The sequence below is a fragment of the Muntiacus reevesi genome, chromosome 2 (genome assembly GCF_963930625.1).
Source record: "Muntiacus reevesi chromosome 2, mMunRee1.1, whole genome shotgun sequence".
Lineage (NCBI taxonomy): Eukaryota > Metazoa > Chordata > Mammalia > Artiodactyla > Cervidae > Muntiacus > Muntiacus reevesi.
Genome location: NC_089250.1, coordinates 121,938,745 through 121,959,277, shown reverse-complemented (window position 1 = coordinate 121,959,277; position 20,533 = coordinate 121,938,745). Strand labels below are relative to the sequence as shown.

Sequence of the window (20,533 nt, the reverse complement as noted above, 5' to 3'; positions counted from 1 at the left end):
TTCCCACCACCATCACCCAACCCAGTACACAGTTGAGAGTTTAGAACACAGACACGAACACCCTCATCTCCTCACCACCAAATCCACAAATGCCTGCACTGCATTCCTTCCTGTCACGAGCCGGGTTTCCATTCACCTGCCCTCTGGAACCCACCCCTCGCCTGCTCCTTAGGATAACTCTTCTGTCCTAGCTCCACCCATATTTCTCTTTCTTGTCACTTTGTTCCTGATAAACACGGCAACAAGTACATGTGTGTGTTTGTGTTCAATTGTTCAGTCAAGTCCGACTCTGCAATCCCACGGAGTGCAGCCCACCAGGCTCTTCTGTTCATGGGATTTTTCAGACAAGAATACTGGAGCAGGTTGCCATTTCCTCCTCCAGGGGACCTTCCTGATCCAGGGATAGAACCTGAGTTTCCAGCATCTTCTGCATTGCTGGTGGATTCTCTACTGCTGAGCCACCAGGAACAAGTATATATACATCATGCCAAATGAGCATGCATATTAGGAAAAAGCAAGAAAAGGTGCTAGAAATGGATGAGGTAGAGTGAGGGAGAGGCAGGAGACATAGACTGTGGTCCAGCTGTGGCCACAGTCCAGGTGAGAGGGGGTTGCTTGACGTGACACCAGACAGCTTTCTTCTAAGACACTGACTTGGGTGCCAAAGAGACAAGGAGGCTCTTTCCTGCCCACACTGGGCCCAGAAGGAACCTGCAGCTGTTGTGCCTCAGTGACTTTGTCTAGATTTTGACCCTAGTCTCTGCCTTCCATGATTCCTTTCTTGGATGCCTCTCAGCCAGGCAGGGCACTCCTGGAGGACACTGTCCGTGTCTCACCTGACATTATGAATAGTAAATAGCAATATAATCATGGTGCACACACAAATAGCAGTTACTCTGAGCAGTCATGCTTCTAAGCACTCAGCATATATCAATTCTGTGATCATGATCCTACACAATAGGGGCTGTTATTATCCCTATCTTACACAGAAGAGAACTGAAGCACAAAAGTTAAGAACTAAAGTTGGCCAACATTTCTAGGGCATTTCATCTGGGCCAGACATAATTCTAAGCCCTTCACCTGTATTAAATCATTGAGTCCTCACTGCAACCTCATGATACAGGAGAAACAATAGATCATATTGTACAGATGTGGAAACCAAGACAGAGAGGGGTAAGTAACTCAGGAAAAGTTAAATAGAAAGCTAGGAAGAGGCTCAATTCCAACCTAGCACTCTGGTTCCAAGGTCTGGGTTCTTAGCTGTCATGCTAGGTGCAAAGTAGGGGGATCGCAAATGATTCTTGAATTCATCAGTTGAAGATGCTGGCAGCCACAGACAGGTGAGCATCCCTGTCCTGATCAGAGCCCCTCTCTGGCTGCTGGTCATCTGGCCCTCTGCTCTCAGATGGTGAGGGACCAACGAACTCTCAGTTTCCTTTCTCCAAAAGTCATACTGATAGGAATGTTTACTTGGGCCAGCAAGGCTCCTCCCCGTTCCTCAGGGATGACAGCTTCTTTCTGGGTGGTGGGGGGCATCTGCAGACTCAAGTGGGAGGGTGGACTTACCTGGTACCCACAGATGTGCTGCATCAGGCGGTCACACATGACATTGCTGGTCAGAACCAAGTGCAGGACTTTCACAGCCGCGTACATGCTGTGGTCATCCGTTGCTAAGGAAATGAGGCCCAGGAGGATGGCAGGCCCGCCAATGAAGTCCAGGCTGCTGGCAGCCGGGCTGGAGTGGAACACCCTTACCCCTGTGTGGGACAAAGACTTTCCTGAGTACACCACAGCTTCATTGCAGTGGAAATTCCTCTGGCAGCATGCAAGAGCTGTCAGGGACATCATCCACCTACAGCAGTGGGGCCTGTGCACAGGACAAGCTGGGAGGAAGCGTAGGGGCTTTAAAAGTTTTAGGTCACTGAGAGATCCTGTGCTGAGTCCTTTCTGGGTCATAGAAGGCTGAAACAGCCCAGGGGATTTCAGACTTCCACCCTCTGTCTTAGTCCAGTGTGCCAGATGAGCCAGCCATCCTCTGAGCTGGCTGCTCTGACAACCCCTGGCTCTTGCTGGGCTCTAGATCCTGCAGCATTGGCCCCTGGCACCAGCTCTCTGGTTTGCTCTTGCCTGATTGCAAGGCACAGTCACCAGTTATTTTTTTCACCCAAACCACCACCACAATTGCCTCTGCTCAGAGGCCCCACTATACTCACTAGAAAGGCTCCGTTGTGCATAGATGCCAGCTTGGTTAGTAGCAAGCTCACTACCAGTTGTCAGATACAGCAAAGTGATTTGATCTGTGCAGGGAAGCTGACTCTCTGGTGGGGTTAACTCTCAACTCTTACTCTCACCATCTGAGCTTCTCAGCCCACTCAGTCTTGCCTACCACCCCAGAATTCCAGACTGCACAAGTGATGCCAGCCACAGGCTCTTCTTCCCAAATAGCAGTAAAAGTTCATACCTAATTGGCCCACAGCAACAGCTCCAATGGTTCGAAGAGAACCCGAGAGGTGACCAGCACAATTTCTTAGCAAGAACACAGGCATGGCACTGTCACGGGATGAAATGTTCATCTGGAGAAATTGGCAACAGTTAGTCCTAAGCAACTTCCCTGGAGAGGAAGAGGTCTTGTTCAGGAGTTCCTGGAGGGCAGGCATCCTGAGGCCTGGCACTCCATTAGTGTAAGCCATTGGATAAGTAAAAACTGAACCAACATCAGAGGGACTGAAGGCAAAATTCAGGTTCTGTCCTGCCTCCCAGTCTTTGGCTTAATCAGAAGGGAGAACCTTTCATTATACAATTGTGCCACCAATGTCCCACATGGTCACTAATTAAACAAATGCTCACAGCGAGCAGCTGATGAGGGTAGGAAGGCCCTGAGGACACTTAGAGGCATTAACAGTGTTGAGAAGGCCAGACCTGCCTTTTTCCTGTCTAGGGTCATCCAGCTTTTCAAGTCCTGGCATCACTGGTCTCCAAGGGCCAGAAGACGGGACCCTGGCCTCTTCTAGCAGAAAACTCTTGTGCTGGTAAGGCATAGTTTTAGTGCTCAACAGGACTTAACCCGTGATCCTGCCTCCTCAGGAAAGGGAGGGGACCCTCTGTCTGTGAGGGTGGCGAGAATATAAACAAATGAGCCCAAATTCATCAACAGTAAAAGCTCTCTTTATGCAGGGGATTAGGAAATAGGAAATCTAGCAGCCTCTTTACCTAACTAACTTGTCTGCTTGTTGCTTTGCAAATTTTTGCTTAAACACAATGACTCAAAGACAACCTTAGGGGTTAGTAGCACCCAAGAAAAAGAAGTTTAATAGTGTTCCCAGTGTCACAAATGTTGTTTAGATATTCCATTTGTTCTTGCTATACTGAAGAGAATGAAGAGTACCTACTTTCTTCTCTGAAAGAAGAGATTTGGTCTTGAGGAGTGTGAATGGGCAGGAGTCATAGAATATTTTCACAAATGAAGTGTGTCTGTCAACACACACACCTAAATGTGAATTAGTGTTCATTTAATCCCTGAAAGCTGCAGCAAGCCATGAGATCTTTATTCCGAAAAGGAGCAGCAAGTAACGTCAGAAGGTGTACCTCTTTGGCAATCAGACGGCTGTCCACCTCATTGTATGTGCTTCTGATGTCTGCAACACTGGTGACGGAGGAGCTGGCTATGTGAAGGCCAAAGGAAACCTTTTCCTCTGCAACCAGGGGTGTCACTTCCACACCAGGATCCTCACCTACAACAACACATCTTCAGTTATTTCTACTCTCACTTTACTGAGTAGGAAATTAACCCTCAGAAGAGTGAGCATCTACTGGTACATGGCAAAGTCATCACTGAGCAATGTTTGTAGCTATTATATGTTATTACATTGTATGTCATTTATCATATGTGTCATTTCTGACACATAGAAAACTGCAGAGAAATCTCACAATATTAACCCTACTACAAAATAGAAGCACTCCAGGTATGAAATGACTAAGTCTTGAGACATCTATTGTGAATGTAACCTCACCCCCAAAACCAAAGTGCTGGGCTGAAAGTCCTATGGTTTTCAGTGAGCTGCATGTCCGTGGTAAACACCTCCCTTGGTTTTAGCACACAGGTGCTCACTCAAGGAGAGTGAGCTCACTCAAGGAGAGCTAGATATGCTACTTGAGAAGCATGGTGTAAACAAAGCGTTGATGACACTTTGGCTCTAGACCTGGCCTCCTCACATTGTCCTTGCCAGTGCTCGTTGCTAGAGGAAATGAAGTTCAAAGAACACATGAAGCCTAAAGACAGAAATGCTCCACAGTGCTCAGTCACCCTTCACCATGCAGGAAAGCATCAGTACATAGATTCATTTATCATTCTTCCCAGATGAGAGTTGACCCCCTCGACTTGGCAGAGCACAGAGAGCAATACTCCCTGCTTGAACAGCCAACAATCAATAATGAAAATGTGGATGTTTTGTCTGCCTGTTTAATAATTGAAGACAACAGTATACTTTAGTTAAAAAGCTTCTTCATTAAAAGGAATGTAACTTATTTATCTCATTCTCTTCCCTCTTTCTTTGCTGATGATATTACCTACCCACTTTTCTCTATTATGAACTCTGGAATTGAAACCTACAGGAGATTGTCATTTCCTTTTCTGTGACATTTTCTACTGGCTTGTAAATATATAATAATCCAGCTACAGAGGACTTCCCTAATTACTGGCCTGTGATGAGTTTTTTCCTTATAAATAAGCTATAAATAACTGGATGTCTTTTTAAAAATTAGAATCAGCAAGGTCATTATAAATCAAAACACACCATACCTTGGACATGCACAGCCTGGAAGTTACCACAGTATCTTGGGCCAAGTTTGTTAATAACTTCCAGGGTTTCCATTGAGATGGCTTCTTCAAAGAAGTAGGTGGGGCCCAGACGCCATATTAGTAACGACTTTTGTTTCCAAACTCGGGGGGTAGCAATATATCCATAAACATCCACAAATGAGGATGGATCCATTGAAAGGAATGGTCCTGGTAAGGCCTGAATGTACAACATCTGTTAAAACAAAAAGGTGGGGAAAAGGGGTAGATGGGACGTATTTAATCTCATAATTAATCAAATAAATACATAAAACAAAAAATGATGTACCTTATTCATTTCTCAAAGTAAAAACTTTGTTCAGAAACTTTATAAAGATAACTCTCAAAGCTGAGAAACACTGCATAAAACAGTTTATAAAAAAAACTCTGTGTGTGAGCTCTCAGTTGTGTCCAACTCTTATGACCCCAGGGACTGTAGCCTGCCAAGCTCCTCTGTCCATGGGATTTCCCAGGCAAGAATAGTGGAGTGGGTTGCTATTTCCTCCTCCAGGGGATCTTCCCAACCCAAGGATGGAACCTGAGTCTCTTGAGTCTCCTGCAATAGCAGACAGATTCTTTACCACCAGCACCACCTGGGAAGCCACATGGGAGTGAAAAACTGACATTGTGCCTTTGGAAATAAATGTGATAAAAAAATATAAAGTGTCACTAAAAGGTTCATCTTTCTCTCCAGTCATTTCACAAAGAATTTTAAAGTCCAATGTTGGCACATTAATTAAGCTTTACATACTAAAAAGGAAGAACTAAAACTGTCTCTATTTGCAAATGGCATGTCCATGTAGAAATTTCTAAGGAATCCACACAAAAAAACTAATAAATGAATTCATCAAAGTCACAGGATATATGTTCAACACATAAAAATAAATTGCATTCTACAGACTAACAAAGAACATGCAGAAACTACAACTGCTCACAAGAAAAATAAATACTTTTTTGTTCTGCAAAATCCCATGTGAAAGAGGATGAAAGAAAGCTATAGATTAGGAGGAATTATTTACAAAATTACATATCCAACAAAGGACCATTATCTAAAATATTTAGATAAAACTCTTAAAACTCAATAGTAAAGCAGTAAACAATCCAATTAGAAATGAGTGAAACATATACACAGACATCACTAAAGAGGATATACAAGTTGCAAATAAGGTTCTAACATTTGACAACAGCTGTTTCATCTCCAACCTAAGTCCATCTTTTTTCTTGCTCAACAGACACCTGCATCTAAGCACAGACCTTATGTTTATCCATTTAAATTTCACTTGCTGATCCTGACCCAACTTGTTGAAATCATTTTGGAAAGTCATCTCTGTCAGTCTTGGCCCTTGGCCATTCTCCATGCCATATTTTGCATATTTTGACATATTCCCATGGCATCTCATCCCTTTTAACCTCCATGCTGACTAACTCTGGTTTAGCAGGCCCCTGAGGTTGGATGCTCATCTATGTGCCAATTCACTAAACAACACATCAGCCTTGTAACTATAAACTCAATACAATTCATCAAGTGTATATTGCATGCTTTCAGTATGCCAGTCCCTGTGCTAGGTGAAAGCAAGTTCCAGATATCAATAGGACAAGGCTCTTAGCCTCACAATGCATGCTGTACTTCAGAGAATACAATCTATTCTATGAAACAAGACTGGATACCAATATACTCTGTGAAAGAGGACCAAAACTAGACCACTCTGTAATTACGCCTAAAGAGATTTAAGAAAAAAAAAAAAAAGACTTTGGGTGACCACAAATGTAACCACACTTTTCATCCTGGCTAACGTGAGTGACCACTGCTCTTTCTCCAGTGACAGTTTAAGCCCTTTACCTTTCTTTCTGCTTCCTGATTAAAAGTTCTGAACATACATAGACACCAAATTGTCTCTCTGACAGCACCCCATTCAGAACTGACTGACCTCCACTTTTTTTAACCCTCCCCAAAATCACCTAAAGTGAGCCCAAATCCTGTTATTTCCTTCTAACGCCTTATTACTCCATGCTAAGGAGGGTAAGAAGGCTCTTGCTACAGCAAGCTTCATAAATGCACCTCTTGTTTTGTACTACATGCATGCTCCTAGAGGTATTTGACTGGTGGGTATGGGCAGTTCCTAACATCTAAAACAATACCTAACATATATATTAGGTGTTCAATAAATATTTAATGTGGGAAGGAACGAAGGAAGAAAGGAAGGTGTGAGGTAAGTAGAATTGTTAACAATTGAAGTCAAAAGTTAACTTTACATTTTGAAGGACTTTTAATACTCTTGATGAATTCTTCCGGTTACCTCTGTGACTAGGAGGCATGGCCATGGGGCGAGCACAGCTTGGGGGAAACATCTCACCTTGGCCGAGCCGACGATCTGTCCATCCAGATAGGTGAACACTGTACAATTCCTTTTCATTTCCTTGGTGACAACCACAGCCAGGTGGTGCCACTGACCACAAGCCAGCAGCTGGCCACACCTGACCCGAAGCTGGCGTCCCGCAGAGGGCTCAGGGTCATCCTCAGGTTCCATGGCATCTGGAAGAGAACGCAAGCACAGACCTCACCTGCAGAGTCAGGGGCCAGCGCCAGGGGCCCTAGAGCCAGTGGAGCCAGCGCTGAGCCTCCCATAGAAAACTAATAGCAGGGAGGTTACATTGCTTTGTGCCAGACACTGAGGTAGGTGCTATCATGATTCCCATGTCACAGAGAGGTTGGGTAACTTGCCTAAGGTTGCATAGTTGGAGTTCAAACCCAGGAGTCAGGCTGGGTCTACCCATCACTAGACTGCCTCTATAGGGACACACATGGGCTGGCAAAGTCCCAGAAGGGAAGGAGCTTAGGTGGCTGGGCTGTGTGTGAAGGACACCAAGCCAAATCCTGGGCCTTCCAAAGTCGATGTCTCACTATGAAACAGGGCACAAAAAACAGGCATGGCCATAACACCCTGGGCTTGGCCATCACAGTCCACTTTGGGCCACTGCAGGCAGGTGAGCTTAGAGATCCAGGTTGAGCTCTAGGCAGCAGAATCCGAATCAGCCACCTACCTATACAGCTGAGGGCAGGCAGGCACCCCAGGCTCTTGGGCCAAGAGCTGCTGACTCAGTCCCACATCCCCCAAGTGTGGGCGAAATCTTACCCAGGGGCTGAAACTCTTTCTCTTCTGTAGACACAACCAAGGAGAGGTCTTCCGGGCAGAGGCTGACAGAGAAGCAGATGAAGGGCTGCTCGGTCCTGGCCAGGTGGCGCACCAGGGTCAGGAAGCGCAGTGGATGGCCCTCCGTGGCTGCGCTGTGCCTGCCGATCAGGAACCAGCAGGAGAAGGTCAGGCCCCCAGGCGGAGGGAAGGACCGGGCAGCACCTGGGGTCAGAACACAAGCACGCCCTGAGGCTTCGTCCTGCTGTGCAAGCCTGTCTAGACTCACGGTGGCTCTGATTCGGCCCAGGGGTGGCCCTGCTCTGTGCCATTACTGGGCCCTGCCTGACCCACACCCACTTCACAGTGACCCATGCAGCACGACGCTCTTGCCTCCTTCCTTAATCATACTCACAGGAATAAGTCATATTCCCTCCAGGACTTGAGCCTAGATCTTCAGAGCCTCTCTCCAATTCTGACCCACCTATTATGCTGCGTTGCTAACGGAACGGAGAGGGAGCACACCCCTGAGATCCATCACCACGTGGCCCACAGGTCAGCTGGTCTAAAGTCAGCCTGTTGTGCTATGTGGGGCAGAGGAAGTCAGACTAGCTAAGCTAAACCTTGCCTGGGGAGCTCTCACTCTAGGGATACCCAGGCTGGCAAAACAGGTGGGGTCCACTGTCCTCACTGAATGGGCAGAATCAGGTTTGGAACTCTGCGCTGATGAGCTGTAAATGCCACGGCTCCTCAGCACCCACCCTCCCACAGAAACCCAGACCCTGGCTCTCCTAACAGGGGGTGCCTGGTCTTCAGCTGAGGGCGGCACTGTACAAAGCATGCCAAGGCCCAGCTGATCCCCACAGGAGTCAAGGACAGGCTTGTTCCTCAGTGGCCATCGGCACAGAGCTCACATTCCTCTCTAGAGTCATCAGGTGGGGTGAGGTGTTCATGTTGGCCTCTGTCAGTCATTGACAAAGGGCATCAAAACCAAGGCTCAGCTTCCAAGTCAGCCGTCTGAGCCCATTGGTGCTCGCTGAGCCCTGATATGTGCAGAGCTGTGGGCTGGGCCCTTGGGATGCACAGTGAACAGGAAACCCCTGGCTCAAGACAGAAACGACCAAAGGGAAGGATGAGTCCTCTACAGACAACGTGGGACCAAGAGGAAGACTCATGCTTTCTGGAAACGCCAAAAGGAAATCTGAAATCAAGACTCCCCCAGGGCTTACTCCCAGGTCAGGGGCAGGGGGCCTCAGCAAGCTAAACCCCCAGGGAAACACATACCTGCCCCAATCCCTCCGGAGATCGAGTACTCGGTACTGGCTCCCATCACCGTAGCCAGGGTCGGAACAAACAAACAGCTAGAATAGGAAAGTGTCTCAGATCACTGAACTGTAAGCCAGCCTCTGACGTGACGTCTGCCCCTCTGTCTGTCTTCAGGGGCTTCACTCCCTCCTAGATCATGGGGCCCCCAGGACACAAAGTGACTGATGCTGGCACCATGGCCCTAAGAAAGGAACCTGGTCTGGAGGCTGGAGGGGAGGGCAGCCTAGAATGCAGACAATCAGAAGAAGGAGACAGTCCTGGCCTTAGATGGCTGGGGATGCTGCCCCTGAAGATGCGGTGTCTGTGACCCAGACATTTTTCACAGCTCACTGTAAGAGCTGATAGAAACTACAATTTGTAATCAACATTATAATTCACCCAAGGCACTGGGACATTAATGAAAGCCTGTCATACCCGTAACCTTCCACAGACATGTCGAATTCCACGAAGGATGGAGCCAGGGCCGCCCTCTGAGGCTGCAGGTTGCGGGGGGAGGTCATGGAGATGAGGCTCAGTGCGGTCTGAAGGGTGATGGTCGAGCTCTGGGATGGCCCCATGGGCCTGAGGGCCTGTGTGCTTGCTGAGTGAGGGCTGGCATCCTTGGGGGCCACTGCAGAACTCTCAGCAGGCACTGGCATCACTGCCTGTGATCCTAGGGTCGCAACCAAGAGAAGAGCTGGGTCTTTGCTCAAAGCATTTCCACTCCTCTTCTGTCAACAGCCCCCACCCTTCTGCCACAGCCCCCAAGGAGGGCTCTGCAGAGCACCAAGTATTCCCAAACCCCCAGGGTGGCCTCCTGGGCCCTCCCACTCACCCTCTTGCCTGGGACCTCTGCTGATGCTGATAACACTGAATCAGTGGTGACAACCTGCTCCTCCTGGAAACTTCTTCTCCCTTTAATTCTATCATTGCCGCCACTCCTTTCTACTACACATTTTCTGTGGCTGTCGTTGGCTTGCCCCATTAGCTGTCCTTCACTGGGGCTTTGTCCTGGCTCTCTGACCTCCAACTCTTTTTCACAACAGCCTGTCTCCTCAAAGGCTCTGTTTCCCACCTCCAGCGGCTGGCCCACTCCTAACTCTCCATCCTTGCTTTTCAACTGGGCCTCCTAGCCTTAACATCTCATGTGATCTTATATTCAGCATGTCCATGGCTTTCTTTTCTCCAAGCTGGTTCCCTGGACCAGCAGCTTGCCAGGTACCAGGCCAATGCTTTGTCCTCCAGACCCCCTAACTCCTTGCTGAACTGTGAGCTGTGTGAAGCTGACCCTGTTCTTCTGTCCAGGGGCAGTGCTGAGAACCCCTGTATATGCTGTGACACGAAGGTTGCTGTGCTCCAGGCGTAGAAAGAGGCCAAGTTCATGCTCACCGTCACCATCTTATATGGGGCTAAGAGTCTTCCTCCTTCCAGATCTGGTCTTTATCTGGGGACCACGGATCTGATCTTTCTGCTCGTCCTCATTTGCTTCATCGAGCAGCAGGCAAAACCACTTTTAAATCTCTCTGCTTCCCATATTCCGTAAAGGATTCCTTACAGGAAATGCATGTTCTCTTTTAAATCCCATTATCCGGCCCCTATTCTCTCCTCTGTCCTCACCTGGGCATCCAGAGTCCCCTCCATGCACATGAGATGAACTGAGTTTTTTCGTTGCAGCCGATGGAGGTGAAGCAATTCCAAGGCCTAGAAACTGTCTGCATATCATAACAAACAAGAGAACCAAGTGATGACATTTTCAACCAAAAGTTTTTTCCAGTTCCATCTGAACACTTGTCCTAGATCCTAGAGTCCACTGGTTCCCCCACCATGCCTTCCCCTCTCAGCCTGGAATCCTTTTCCTCAGGCCATACAGAACCAGGGTGTCCCTGACTGGGCATTCAGACCAGAGAGCTGGTGAATTTAGATGCTTTTGATTTAACCAGTGACCAGCTAGAAGCCCCAGACTGGACCTGGAGAGGAAAACGATTTTGTTGGGAAATAACTTTGCCATACTCTAAGTTTCTAATGGACTTGACTGATCAGCTGAACTAAGCACGGTGGCCTTGTCTGACAGCCCCACGGATAGAGGCGGAAAAGGCTGGCCTGGCCCCTGGGTCCCATACCTGCTGGCTGGAGGGGTTGCCTTTGATCCCCCTGCACTTGGTCCGATATGCCTCCAGGGGTCCAGCAGCTTGTGGCCCTGAGCACCACCCTTCCTACATCAACACCCTCTAGAGCCACAGGTACTTAAGAGGCCCCTGACCTCCCTCCTGCAGCCTTTCTTTCCTCTGCTTTTTTTGTCTTCTGTGTCTGCCCCTCCTTGTGCATCTTCCCTCGCTACTGGAACTCTCCAGGAAACATGTGGCCTCGTGGAGGGTCTACCAGTGAGAAGGCCCCACAGAATACAGTGGTGCTGCCTCTGGCCCCTCCATGTCACGTGTCCCGTCACTGCCCCTTATGCCGGTCAAGCTCCCTGTGGTCTAGTCTTTCTCTTGGCAGCCAAGCCCTCATAACTACCCCGCCACCAGCCCCCACCACCCCTTTCAGCAGGGTGTCTTCACATGCCTGGTTCCCTCCTCTCCTGGACTGGTGACCATCTGCACAGGCCATAGACCTCAGCCACCACTGATCCCTTGAAGCCCCCTCTTTACACCCAAACTCCCAGCTGTGGTCCTTGCAACTCCACAGAGCTCTCACACTGCACTAGCATCCCCTCCAACACTTTCTGAATTTTCCACAGGACCCCTGGCTTATTGCTTCACCCCCTAGACCACCAGCTCCATGAGAGGAGCTACGTCCACTCTGCGGGCTGCACATCGCCCGAGGACCCAAGACTCCAACCTGGGCTTGCAGTGACCAATGCTGGGAAGGCAGGAGGGGCACGGGATACTCTTACTGTCCACCGTGCACAAGCTCGGCTGCCAGGGGCCAGCAAGATTTAACGTGCAACACACAGTACCTTAACACGTCTGGTTCGATGGCTTGGGAAGCAAGCTTTTCAAAAATCCGGATGAGGCCTGAGTGCAAGGGGCTGCTGGTGGTGGTCAGGGCCTTGTGGCAAGAAGTCATGAGGGTCCTGAGCATCCCCGCCTCACACACGACCTGACGGTTCTTCTCCGACTTCACCAGGGACTGGATGTGACTGGCCATGGAGCACTGGATCTCCCTGGAAAGCTTAGAGTAACCAAAGCAAGCAAGTGGTGAGCCCTGCAGGTCAGCATGTTTCGGGGCCACTTTCGTCACCTCCCAGCTAGAGCCTGAGTTGGTGGTAAGGTGAGGAGACTGAGTCCCCCAGAGCCTATTCTCACTGTCCCCCATCTGTCTTGGGCACTCTCAGAGGTACCCTCTTCCCACGAGCTGCCAAATAGGTAGATAGCTTAAAACAGACTGCAATCCAGCAGGTGAGAGCCTGCTTCAGTCTGAGATATGTGGTGGTTGAGCCATATGACATTTCTGAATTGCTAACATTTAAAATACTGGCGATTCCATACAGAAGTTCAGATATGTGGCCTCTCTTAAAAAGTGGAAAGACCTGGTCAGGCCATTTGCCATTGTGAGTCTGTTGAGAAGTAGTTGGAGCTGGGCAGCGGCTATGCCCTCTAGAGGGTCCCACACCTTACCCCCCAACCACTGGCATCTCTCACTGGACAGTCCCGTTTCAGTTGGCACCCCTGGCCCAGAAGGTGGAATCCTGTGGCAGCTGCAGCCTGCTCCATATTCTCAGGTCAAACCACACCAGCCTACACAAGCTCCTGAAGTCACAGCTTCTGTGGAGAAGTCTCCCCTCCAAACCACTTCCTTTGTCTGTCTTTCTGGGCTAAGTGCATTCAGACACACACACAGCTGCCCTCTTATCTTCCCCCTGCCAAATTTCAACTCACTTTACCATCTTTATGCCCTTGAAGCCCACAGGATAGAGGCATAGAGTCAGCCTCATCAGCATTTCATCCAAATACATTACATTATTTTCATAATCTTCCTTTCTTCATAAAAAGATAACTCCTTGGCATTCCCAGCCTCCACTGAAAGGGAATTTCCTTCACAAAATCTCTACAGATTGTCCTCCTTTTCTTTGACTTTGTATGAAATTGTCTGAAATCACCAGGATACCAGTTTGATCTTAAGGGAGGGATCCTGCAGTGGAGGCTATGGGGGCCTCCTTCTGCAGGTGAGAATACCCGTCATAGCTGCCCCTCCTGTGAGCATCAGCTCCCCTAAGTGGTAGCTGCCCTGCTATGTAGCCCCATATGTATCTTCATGTGTGCATACAAGTGTATACATGTACATACACATGCAAACACACATAAAAGTGGGCACACACACACACATATATATACCACCCCCGAATGATAGCCAATGGGGCCATGCCCTTCAGCCTCCGTGGCTGAGACCCCTCACACTTGAGACCCCTGCCCTGTGGACTCATCCTCACTCAGTTGCTTCTCCTGCATCACCCTGCTTCCTTCACCTCCCTTCTTTTGAGCCTCCCTCCACAAACCTCATACACCGGTACTCTGTCTTGGACTCTACTTTGAGGAACACAACTAAAGGCTGTAACTTGCTTTGCATACTGTACACCTTTGCCCTAGTCTCTAGTTTCAAGAAAAGAAAGATCTATGATGAAGTAGGTTATGTCTAGGTTAGTCCACCAATGTAAAGCCAGCAGTCACCATGAGGCACTTACTTTAGGGCTCTGAACCCAACAATCAAGATTACCTTACTCTATCATCACCTCCCTGTGTGTGTAGTCATTCAAGGCCACCCTGCCCAGAGATGGTTCAGAGTATGTCTGTATCACCAAGGGACAGAATTCAATAAGGTGGCATTCTTCCTTAGACTGTGAACAGAGTTTTGTAGTATATATGTTTCAAGGATTACAATGTATGGTGAAACATATATACACAGTTAATCATCAGTTTCTAGATTTTTTTTAAATGAAGGGGTCGCACAGCTCACCCTCCCACCCTTCCACGCCTTTCAGAAGCATGACACCTACAGCTTTTTCCTCAAACTGATGGCATCTGGTGAAATTCCCATTGTTACAATATCTCCAGTAATGTTTTCAACTTCAAATTTTAGACTTTTTAGTTTAAAATGCAAACTACAGTAGAATGGTTTTTCAAGGGGAGTACTTCCAGGTAGGATTTCATCACTCTGCCAACATCACTGATATCAAGGAGAGATCTCATTACTTGAAGAAGATGGTCCTTGCAATGAAATCTTTATGCCTCGCCCCATCACCTCTCAAATTCAGATGTTGAAACCTAACGCCCAGTGTGATGGCATTTGGAGGAGGGATCTTTGGGAATATTGCGTATGTGCTCAGTTATGTCCAACTCTCTGAGACCCCCGTGGGCTGTAGCCCACCAGGCTCCTCTGTCCATGGGATAACCCATGCAAGAATACTGGAGTGGGTTGCCATTTCCTCCTCCGGGAGATCTTCCTGACCCAGGAATCAAACTCACATCTCCTGTGTCCCCTGCATTGGCAGTTGGATTCTTTGCCACTGCACCACCTAGGAAGACCTGAGGGTAAAGCCCTCATGAATGGGATTAGTGGCTTTAGGAAAGAGACCCCATAAAACTCCTTTCTCCCTTGCACACTGTGAGGATACAGCGAGAAGAGTGCATGAGTGAGGAAATGGGTCCTCACCAAACACTGACTCTGCCAGTACCATGATCCTGGACTTGCCACCCTCCAGAACTGTGAGAAATGAGTTTCTGTTGTCGGTAAGCCCCTGGGCTATGGCATTTTGTTATAGCAGCCTGGATGGATGAAGACAATCCCCTTCTCTGTCACTGTGGTATCTGCACCGCCAGTGTGAACTGCAAGAGGGACACGTAACCCAACAGAGACCAGAAATGGAAGGAAGAAATGCCAGATCTAAGTTATACTAAATGATTCCATGACTTTTACTTTAAGACACTCTTCCATGTGGAAATCTACCCAACCTCCTTGACTCCCTTCCCCAGATCTTCCTTCTGATGTTCTAAGCATCCCTTCCTGCATCCATGGAGCCTGTACCTCTGCTTTCCTTCTCCTCTGCTCGAAACAGAAGAGCTGCTTCCATCCTCTTGCCTAGAACTCTCCCTCTCCAAGAACTTGATTATTTGGTAACTGCAGTCTTTTAATTTGGGGTGAGAGTTGGGGAGACAGTCTGCATGAAGCAAGATGCAAAAATAACAACACAATGTATTATTAATAAGAATTAAAAACAAATGTCTACAATCTCCAATTTTTATTACCAGCACTTCACTTATTGCTTTGGGAACTTTTGGCTTTTTTGTTGTTGTTTTTGCTTTTTTTTTTTCCCCCCACCAGAGCTGGAATACTGAAAATCTAAATATGCAAAAAATAAAAAGTTTTCAAAAGGGAAAAACAGAAATGCTGATGTTGTCTAATGATGCCACAAGTTTACTCCAAAATTGCTCAATACCCCATAATGGAGGAGGGAAAATTGATCGTCCTCATTATCGCTGCAGCTCTGTCAATACCAATATTGCCTTGTTTTGAATAAAAAGGGCTGTTTTTTTTTCAATGTTGGTTCCAGTAAAATGGGGTTTTAGTGAAAATATGAGCAGTAGCAGGAAACCAGTCTGGTTTCTCCCTCTACAAATGGATTGATTTTCCTAACGCACATTACTTCCAATGCAGGAAGGGGATGGTGGTTCAATTAGGACTCAGTGGTAAGCGCTTAGGGTCACCAGCGGACTGGACCTGCAAGGCAAATTATCACAGAGAGAGACATGTGGGGCTACCTGTAGGAGTTTTCTGCTTTCTCCACTTAGTAGCTGAGTCTTTATGTCTGTCCTTGTCCAGTTGTGGATGTTTAGTCTTTATGTGTCCCCCACCCGCCTCTTTCCTGGTCCAGATTGATACAGCAGTTCCAGAGCCTAGTGAGGGCCAGGTCCTGATGGAGTCAGTCCCTCCAAGGAGGTGTGGGCTTGGAGTACCTTAGTCCAGAGTATGTCTTCTGGACATTAATCACACAATCCTGACACAGACTAAAAACCATCAGATGACCAGCGTCTCCTTCCCCCAGACACTTAGAAAGAACTAGGGACTTCTACTGAGTTACTTCAATTTGAATTAGTTGCTTATTCCAATTTGGTTGTAGTGTTCTTTATTTGATAATTTTGGATGACAGGGGATACACTTTAAGTGACTTCAGCTCTTCAGAGATATCATCTGTAAACAGGACCCACAGATGTGTTTTATTTGACAAATTGTTGTGCTTTTCGTCTTGTTTGCTTAGAATTAGTGCTCTCTTTACATGGGCATAAACTTTTCATTTTGCACAGTCCCCACCAGCCTGATACACTCATTTGTGGTGTCCACAAAGCCTTGTAGGTATGGGAGGCTGTGATCTTGGTTTAGGTGTAAGAGGGTCCAAATTCCAATGAATCGGTAGGATCCATGTCTAAAGGCATGGCTTCATGGATGCACTTGTATAAATTTGCAACAAAGACCAAGATGCATATGGGTGCCTGCTCTAAATCTTCTGTTTCTTTTACAAATTACATCCATACGATGGCCAATATTTCCTGATAACAGGAGCCTTGGATCTTATAAAATATTAGTTTCTTTTCAATGTTACTTCCCAACATTCCTTTTGGTCTACCCTGTACTCTACGCCAGTAACATCCTCACCCTTGAATACTTTTTTGAGTAATGCCCAACACTGAGACTGCCCTTTCTAATCCCATCCCTTTGATGAGGTCCTAATTATTTTTCAAGAGACAATTCACATGTTCTTTCACTTAATAAAACTTTTCTGATTATCCAAACCAGCACTGTGTCCACACTTGAATCATTATAAACATCACACTATGACAGGCTACCTACGTATCTATGTCCTATTTATCAAGAACTGTGAACTGATGCCTGAGACAATGGCTCTTCATCCTTGTTTCCCTAGCACATCTCTCTGTGTCTCAAACACAAGAGCCACCGAGTTAGCGCAAGCACAAGGGCATAGGGTGTAGTAGGACACAGCAGGTGCACCAGACCCAGAGGGCTGAGAAGGTGGTCAGAAAAGGTGATGAACCAACTGAGTGTTGAAGGACAATGAGGACAGAGCCAGGTCACCAGGGGAAATGATCTCTCCAGAAAAGGAAACAGTAGGTGCAAAGGCCAAGGGGTGAGAGTGAGTCTGGCCTTTCAAGGAAAACCTGGGGATCACAGACAGTTGCCAGCCAGGCTCGATCACTCTCTGCCCCACATCCCTCCCCAAGAGTGAGCCTGTGGTCAGCCCTGAGATATCACATGAGACCATCACCGGGGAAACCAGCTGATAAACATCCATCTGGGAAGATCCCTGCATAGTCTGAAACTTGAAACATTTGTGAAGAGTTTCCATCACCTTGGACACACACACCCTCACCCCACAATAATTAGGTCAGTTAAGCAGAGGAGCCCAACAGGGCTCCATGAGACCCAACATCAGCTTTGTGCCAGAACCCTGTGGCTGGTACATCCTTAAGGAGCTCAGGAAAGGAGGAATTAACTTACCCTGAAGATTCCTATAGCTTTGGCCAAAGTACTTACTGACACAACTCTTTCAAGATATACTTTTTAAACAGAATTTTTGTTGTTCCTGTTGTTAATAGATTTCCATACATGATTGCCTGGAGAAGATTCGTCGAACAAGACTGCAGAGTACACAGTCTTTTGTAAAGATGAGGGATCCATTTCCAAGCAACCTGGGGTTCCGGCCCTGGTATGCTGCTTTTGAACTTCCAAACAAACATTCACCCTTCCTTCATCATCTTGGCAGAGGGCACTCAAATACCTACCCAGAAGTAGGGACTCATATTGATTTGATACTAATGGGAAACTTGGGCTAGTTACTTACTTTCCCTAAGCCTCAGGTTCCTTAGCTTTAAAATGAGAATATTGAAAATACCTCCCTCATTGTCTGTTGTGATTTTGGGGAGAGTCAACCAGAGTTGCATCTGTGAAAGTACTTTTTCTTTTCTTTTTTTTTTTTTTGAAAGTACTTTTTCTTATAGGATGCAAGTGTTTTCAGAATATTGACCCCTTTTACTTGCAGTCTATCAGTAAAAGCCCTGATTAGTTATCAATTGTATTCATCAATTACTTTACCAATTGTATAACAGAAGTTGGAAATATACCTAAAATATATGCAAAATATATTATCTTACATTTAATATTTCCAAAATGTTATATACTGTGACTTAGCGTCCTAGAAGCACAACATCACAAAAATCAGAAGAGAAAGACAGAAAGTATGATAGCACATATTGTGTGCCAGGTAAGGTTCTAAATACTCTCCAACTATACTCCCCACTGAAAAGGTTACATCAGTTTCCTCAAGTGAAGTGCCAATGAGTCGCAGAACTGGTACCGCAACCCTGGTCTTACGTCAAAGACAACGATTTTAACACTATGTAATGTACTCATTATGAGGAAGGGAACTCATTATCTCATAAGAGGCATACACTGAGGGTCTGTATAAATGTTTTACTTGGCCGGGCAGTTGGCTTGGCTTCTGTTTAATTTCCCCCTAGCTAGATGTGAGTACCTTTAGGCTGGGCAAGTACCCTTCCCAATGGCCACAGACCTCACCATTCCCTACTGTTTACATCCACACATTTACTTTACACTTCTGGCCCCAAGACACTGTGTCTGCAGCCCCTATGATCTAGGCCATATCTGAGTAGCTGAAATTGATGAGCAGAGAAGGGAGGTGGCCCATATAAGTCATATAAATAATGATGGTAACGGACTAGAAGCAAAGTCTCCAGATAATTGGACCAGAGCTCAGCCTATCAACTTCACTTGCACTCCGTCATTCTATGTCCACTGTCGTTTGCTTTTAAAGCTTTTCATCTCCATGCAAGATTATGTCTATTTGCTCTATTTAAGAGATAACCCCAAGAAGTATCCTGGATTTTGACTAGAATGTGACATTTTCCCACTCAGGAACGATAGAAATACGTGAGGGTGGGGTTCAGAATGAAAAAGCATAAGAAATATAGAAATTCAACACAGTTGAAATTTCTATTGTGTTGTAATTTGACAAAATAAGACTCCTACTTTGCCAATTTCCTTGTTGAAGGAAATGACTCTTTTCGGATAGCTTGCCCTTACATAATCCTACCCAGGACTATTAATGCTGTCGATACTTTAGTTATTTGAAACCTGTATGATTAGTTCAAAGTGTCTGAAATACAGGCTAATTCCAGAAAATGGTGCCCTTTCTAAACTGAGGCACACATCAGTCGACAGATGAACGCAGCCCAAGCCTGATCTTCTTCCTGTCCTGTCACAATGAGGAGGAGGCTTCCGTCACAGCAGAAACAAACACGCCCAGCAACGAGGGGAGGTGCAGACTGGTGACAGCCTAGTCTCTCTAGCATCTGATCACGTCCTTGCTTTCCAACTGCCTCCCACCCATAAGGAAGGCAACGTGGTACTAGGGCAGGAGGCCCCAGGGCCTTCCATCAGGCACATCCACCACCTACCTAGGATGTTAACTCTGTCAACTCACTGCTACAAGCTTCCAGTCCTCATCTGCAACATGGGAATACTGCTGGGTTATTATGAAGATCAAATGATAAAATGCTTGTGGGGTTTTGGAAACTTATAGCAAGAACTACACCAGTCAGCAAGTGCTTCCCATGGTGCCAAGTATGTTCTGCTCACTGTGCTAAGTGCTCCTGCATTGCTTCAGCCGATCCTCACAATCATGCCATGAGGAAGATGGTATTATTCCCCCCTTACTACAGCAAAGAAAGTTAAGGGTCACAGAGATTAGATAATTCCCCATGGTTCTGTAACTGCTAAGTGGTACAGCTGAGATTTGACCCAAATCTGTTGTCATCAGAGCCTCATAGAGTGGTTTAGGGAAGCATAGTGGTAATGATGACAACAACAGTAATAAAGGATGGTAATCCAATAAAATTCATCTGTCTTAGAATGGTACTCAAGGTCCCTCATGATGTGGCTTCAACCTACCTCTCCCACCCCACTTATAGTCTATAGTCTAGCCATATGGCTTATCCTAGTCCAGCTGAACTATTCAGTTCAGTTCAGTTCAGTCACTCAGTCGTGTCCGACTCTTTGCAACCCCATGAATCACAGCACGCCAGGCCTCCCTGTCCATCACCAACTCCTGGAGTTTACTCAGACTCATGCCCATCGAGTCAGTGATGCCATCCAGCCATCTCATCCTCTGTCGTCCCCTTCTCCTCCTGCCCCCAATCCCTCCCAGCATCAGGATCTTTTCCAATGAGTCAACTCT

General features: G+C 46.9%; 1 protein-coding gene across 4 annotated transcripts in view; it reads right to left on the bottom strand.

Moving 5' to 3' along the window:
* Nucleotides 1-20,533, bottom strand: part of WDFY4 (WDFY family member 4) — a 247,190-nt gene that overhangs the window by 155,041 nt on the left and 71,616 nt on the right. For all 4 annotated transcript variants that reach the window (XM_065919941.1, XM_065919942.1, XM_065919943.1 and 1 more), the window contains 10 exons: nucleotides 12,227-12,441; nucleotides 10,888-10,982; nucleotides 9,706-9,943; nucleotides 9,250-9,326; nucleotides 7,969-8,190; nucleotides 7,189-7,367; nucleotides 4,799-5,030; nucleotides 3,586-3,731; nucleotides 2,462-2,573; nucleotides 1,567-1,757 (listed from right to left, as the gene is read on the bottom strand). In XM_065919941.1, the coding sequence (XP_065776013.1) occupies nucleotides 1,567-1,757; nucleotides 2,462-2,573; nucleotides 3,586-3,731; nucleotides 4,799-5,030; nucleotides 7,189-7,367; nucleotides 7,969-8,190; nucleotides 9,250-9,326; nucleotides 9,706-9,943; nucleotides 10,888-10,982; nucleotides 12,227-12,441 (1,707 nt within the window). The remainder of the gene's footprint in view (nucleotides 1-1,566; nucleotides 1,758-2,461; nucleotides 2,574-3,585; nucleotides 3,732-4,798; nucleotides 5,031-7,188; nucleotides 7,368-7,968; nucleotides 8,191-9,249; nucleotides 9,327-9,705; nucleotides 9,944-10,887; nucleotides 10,983-12,226; nucleotides 12,442-20,533) is intronic.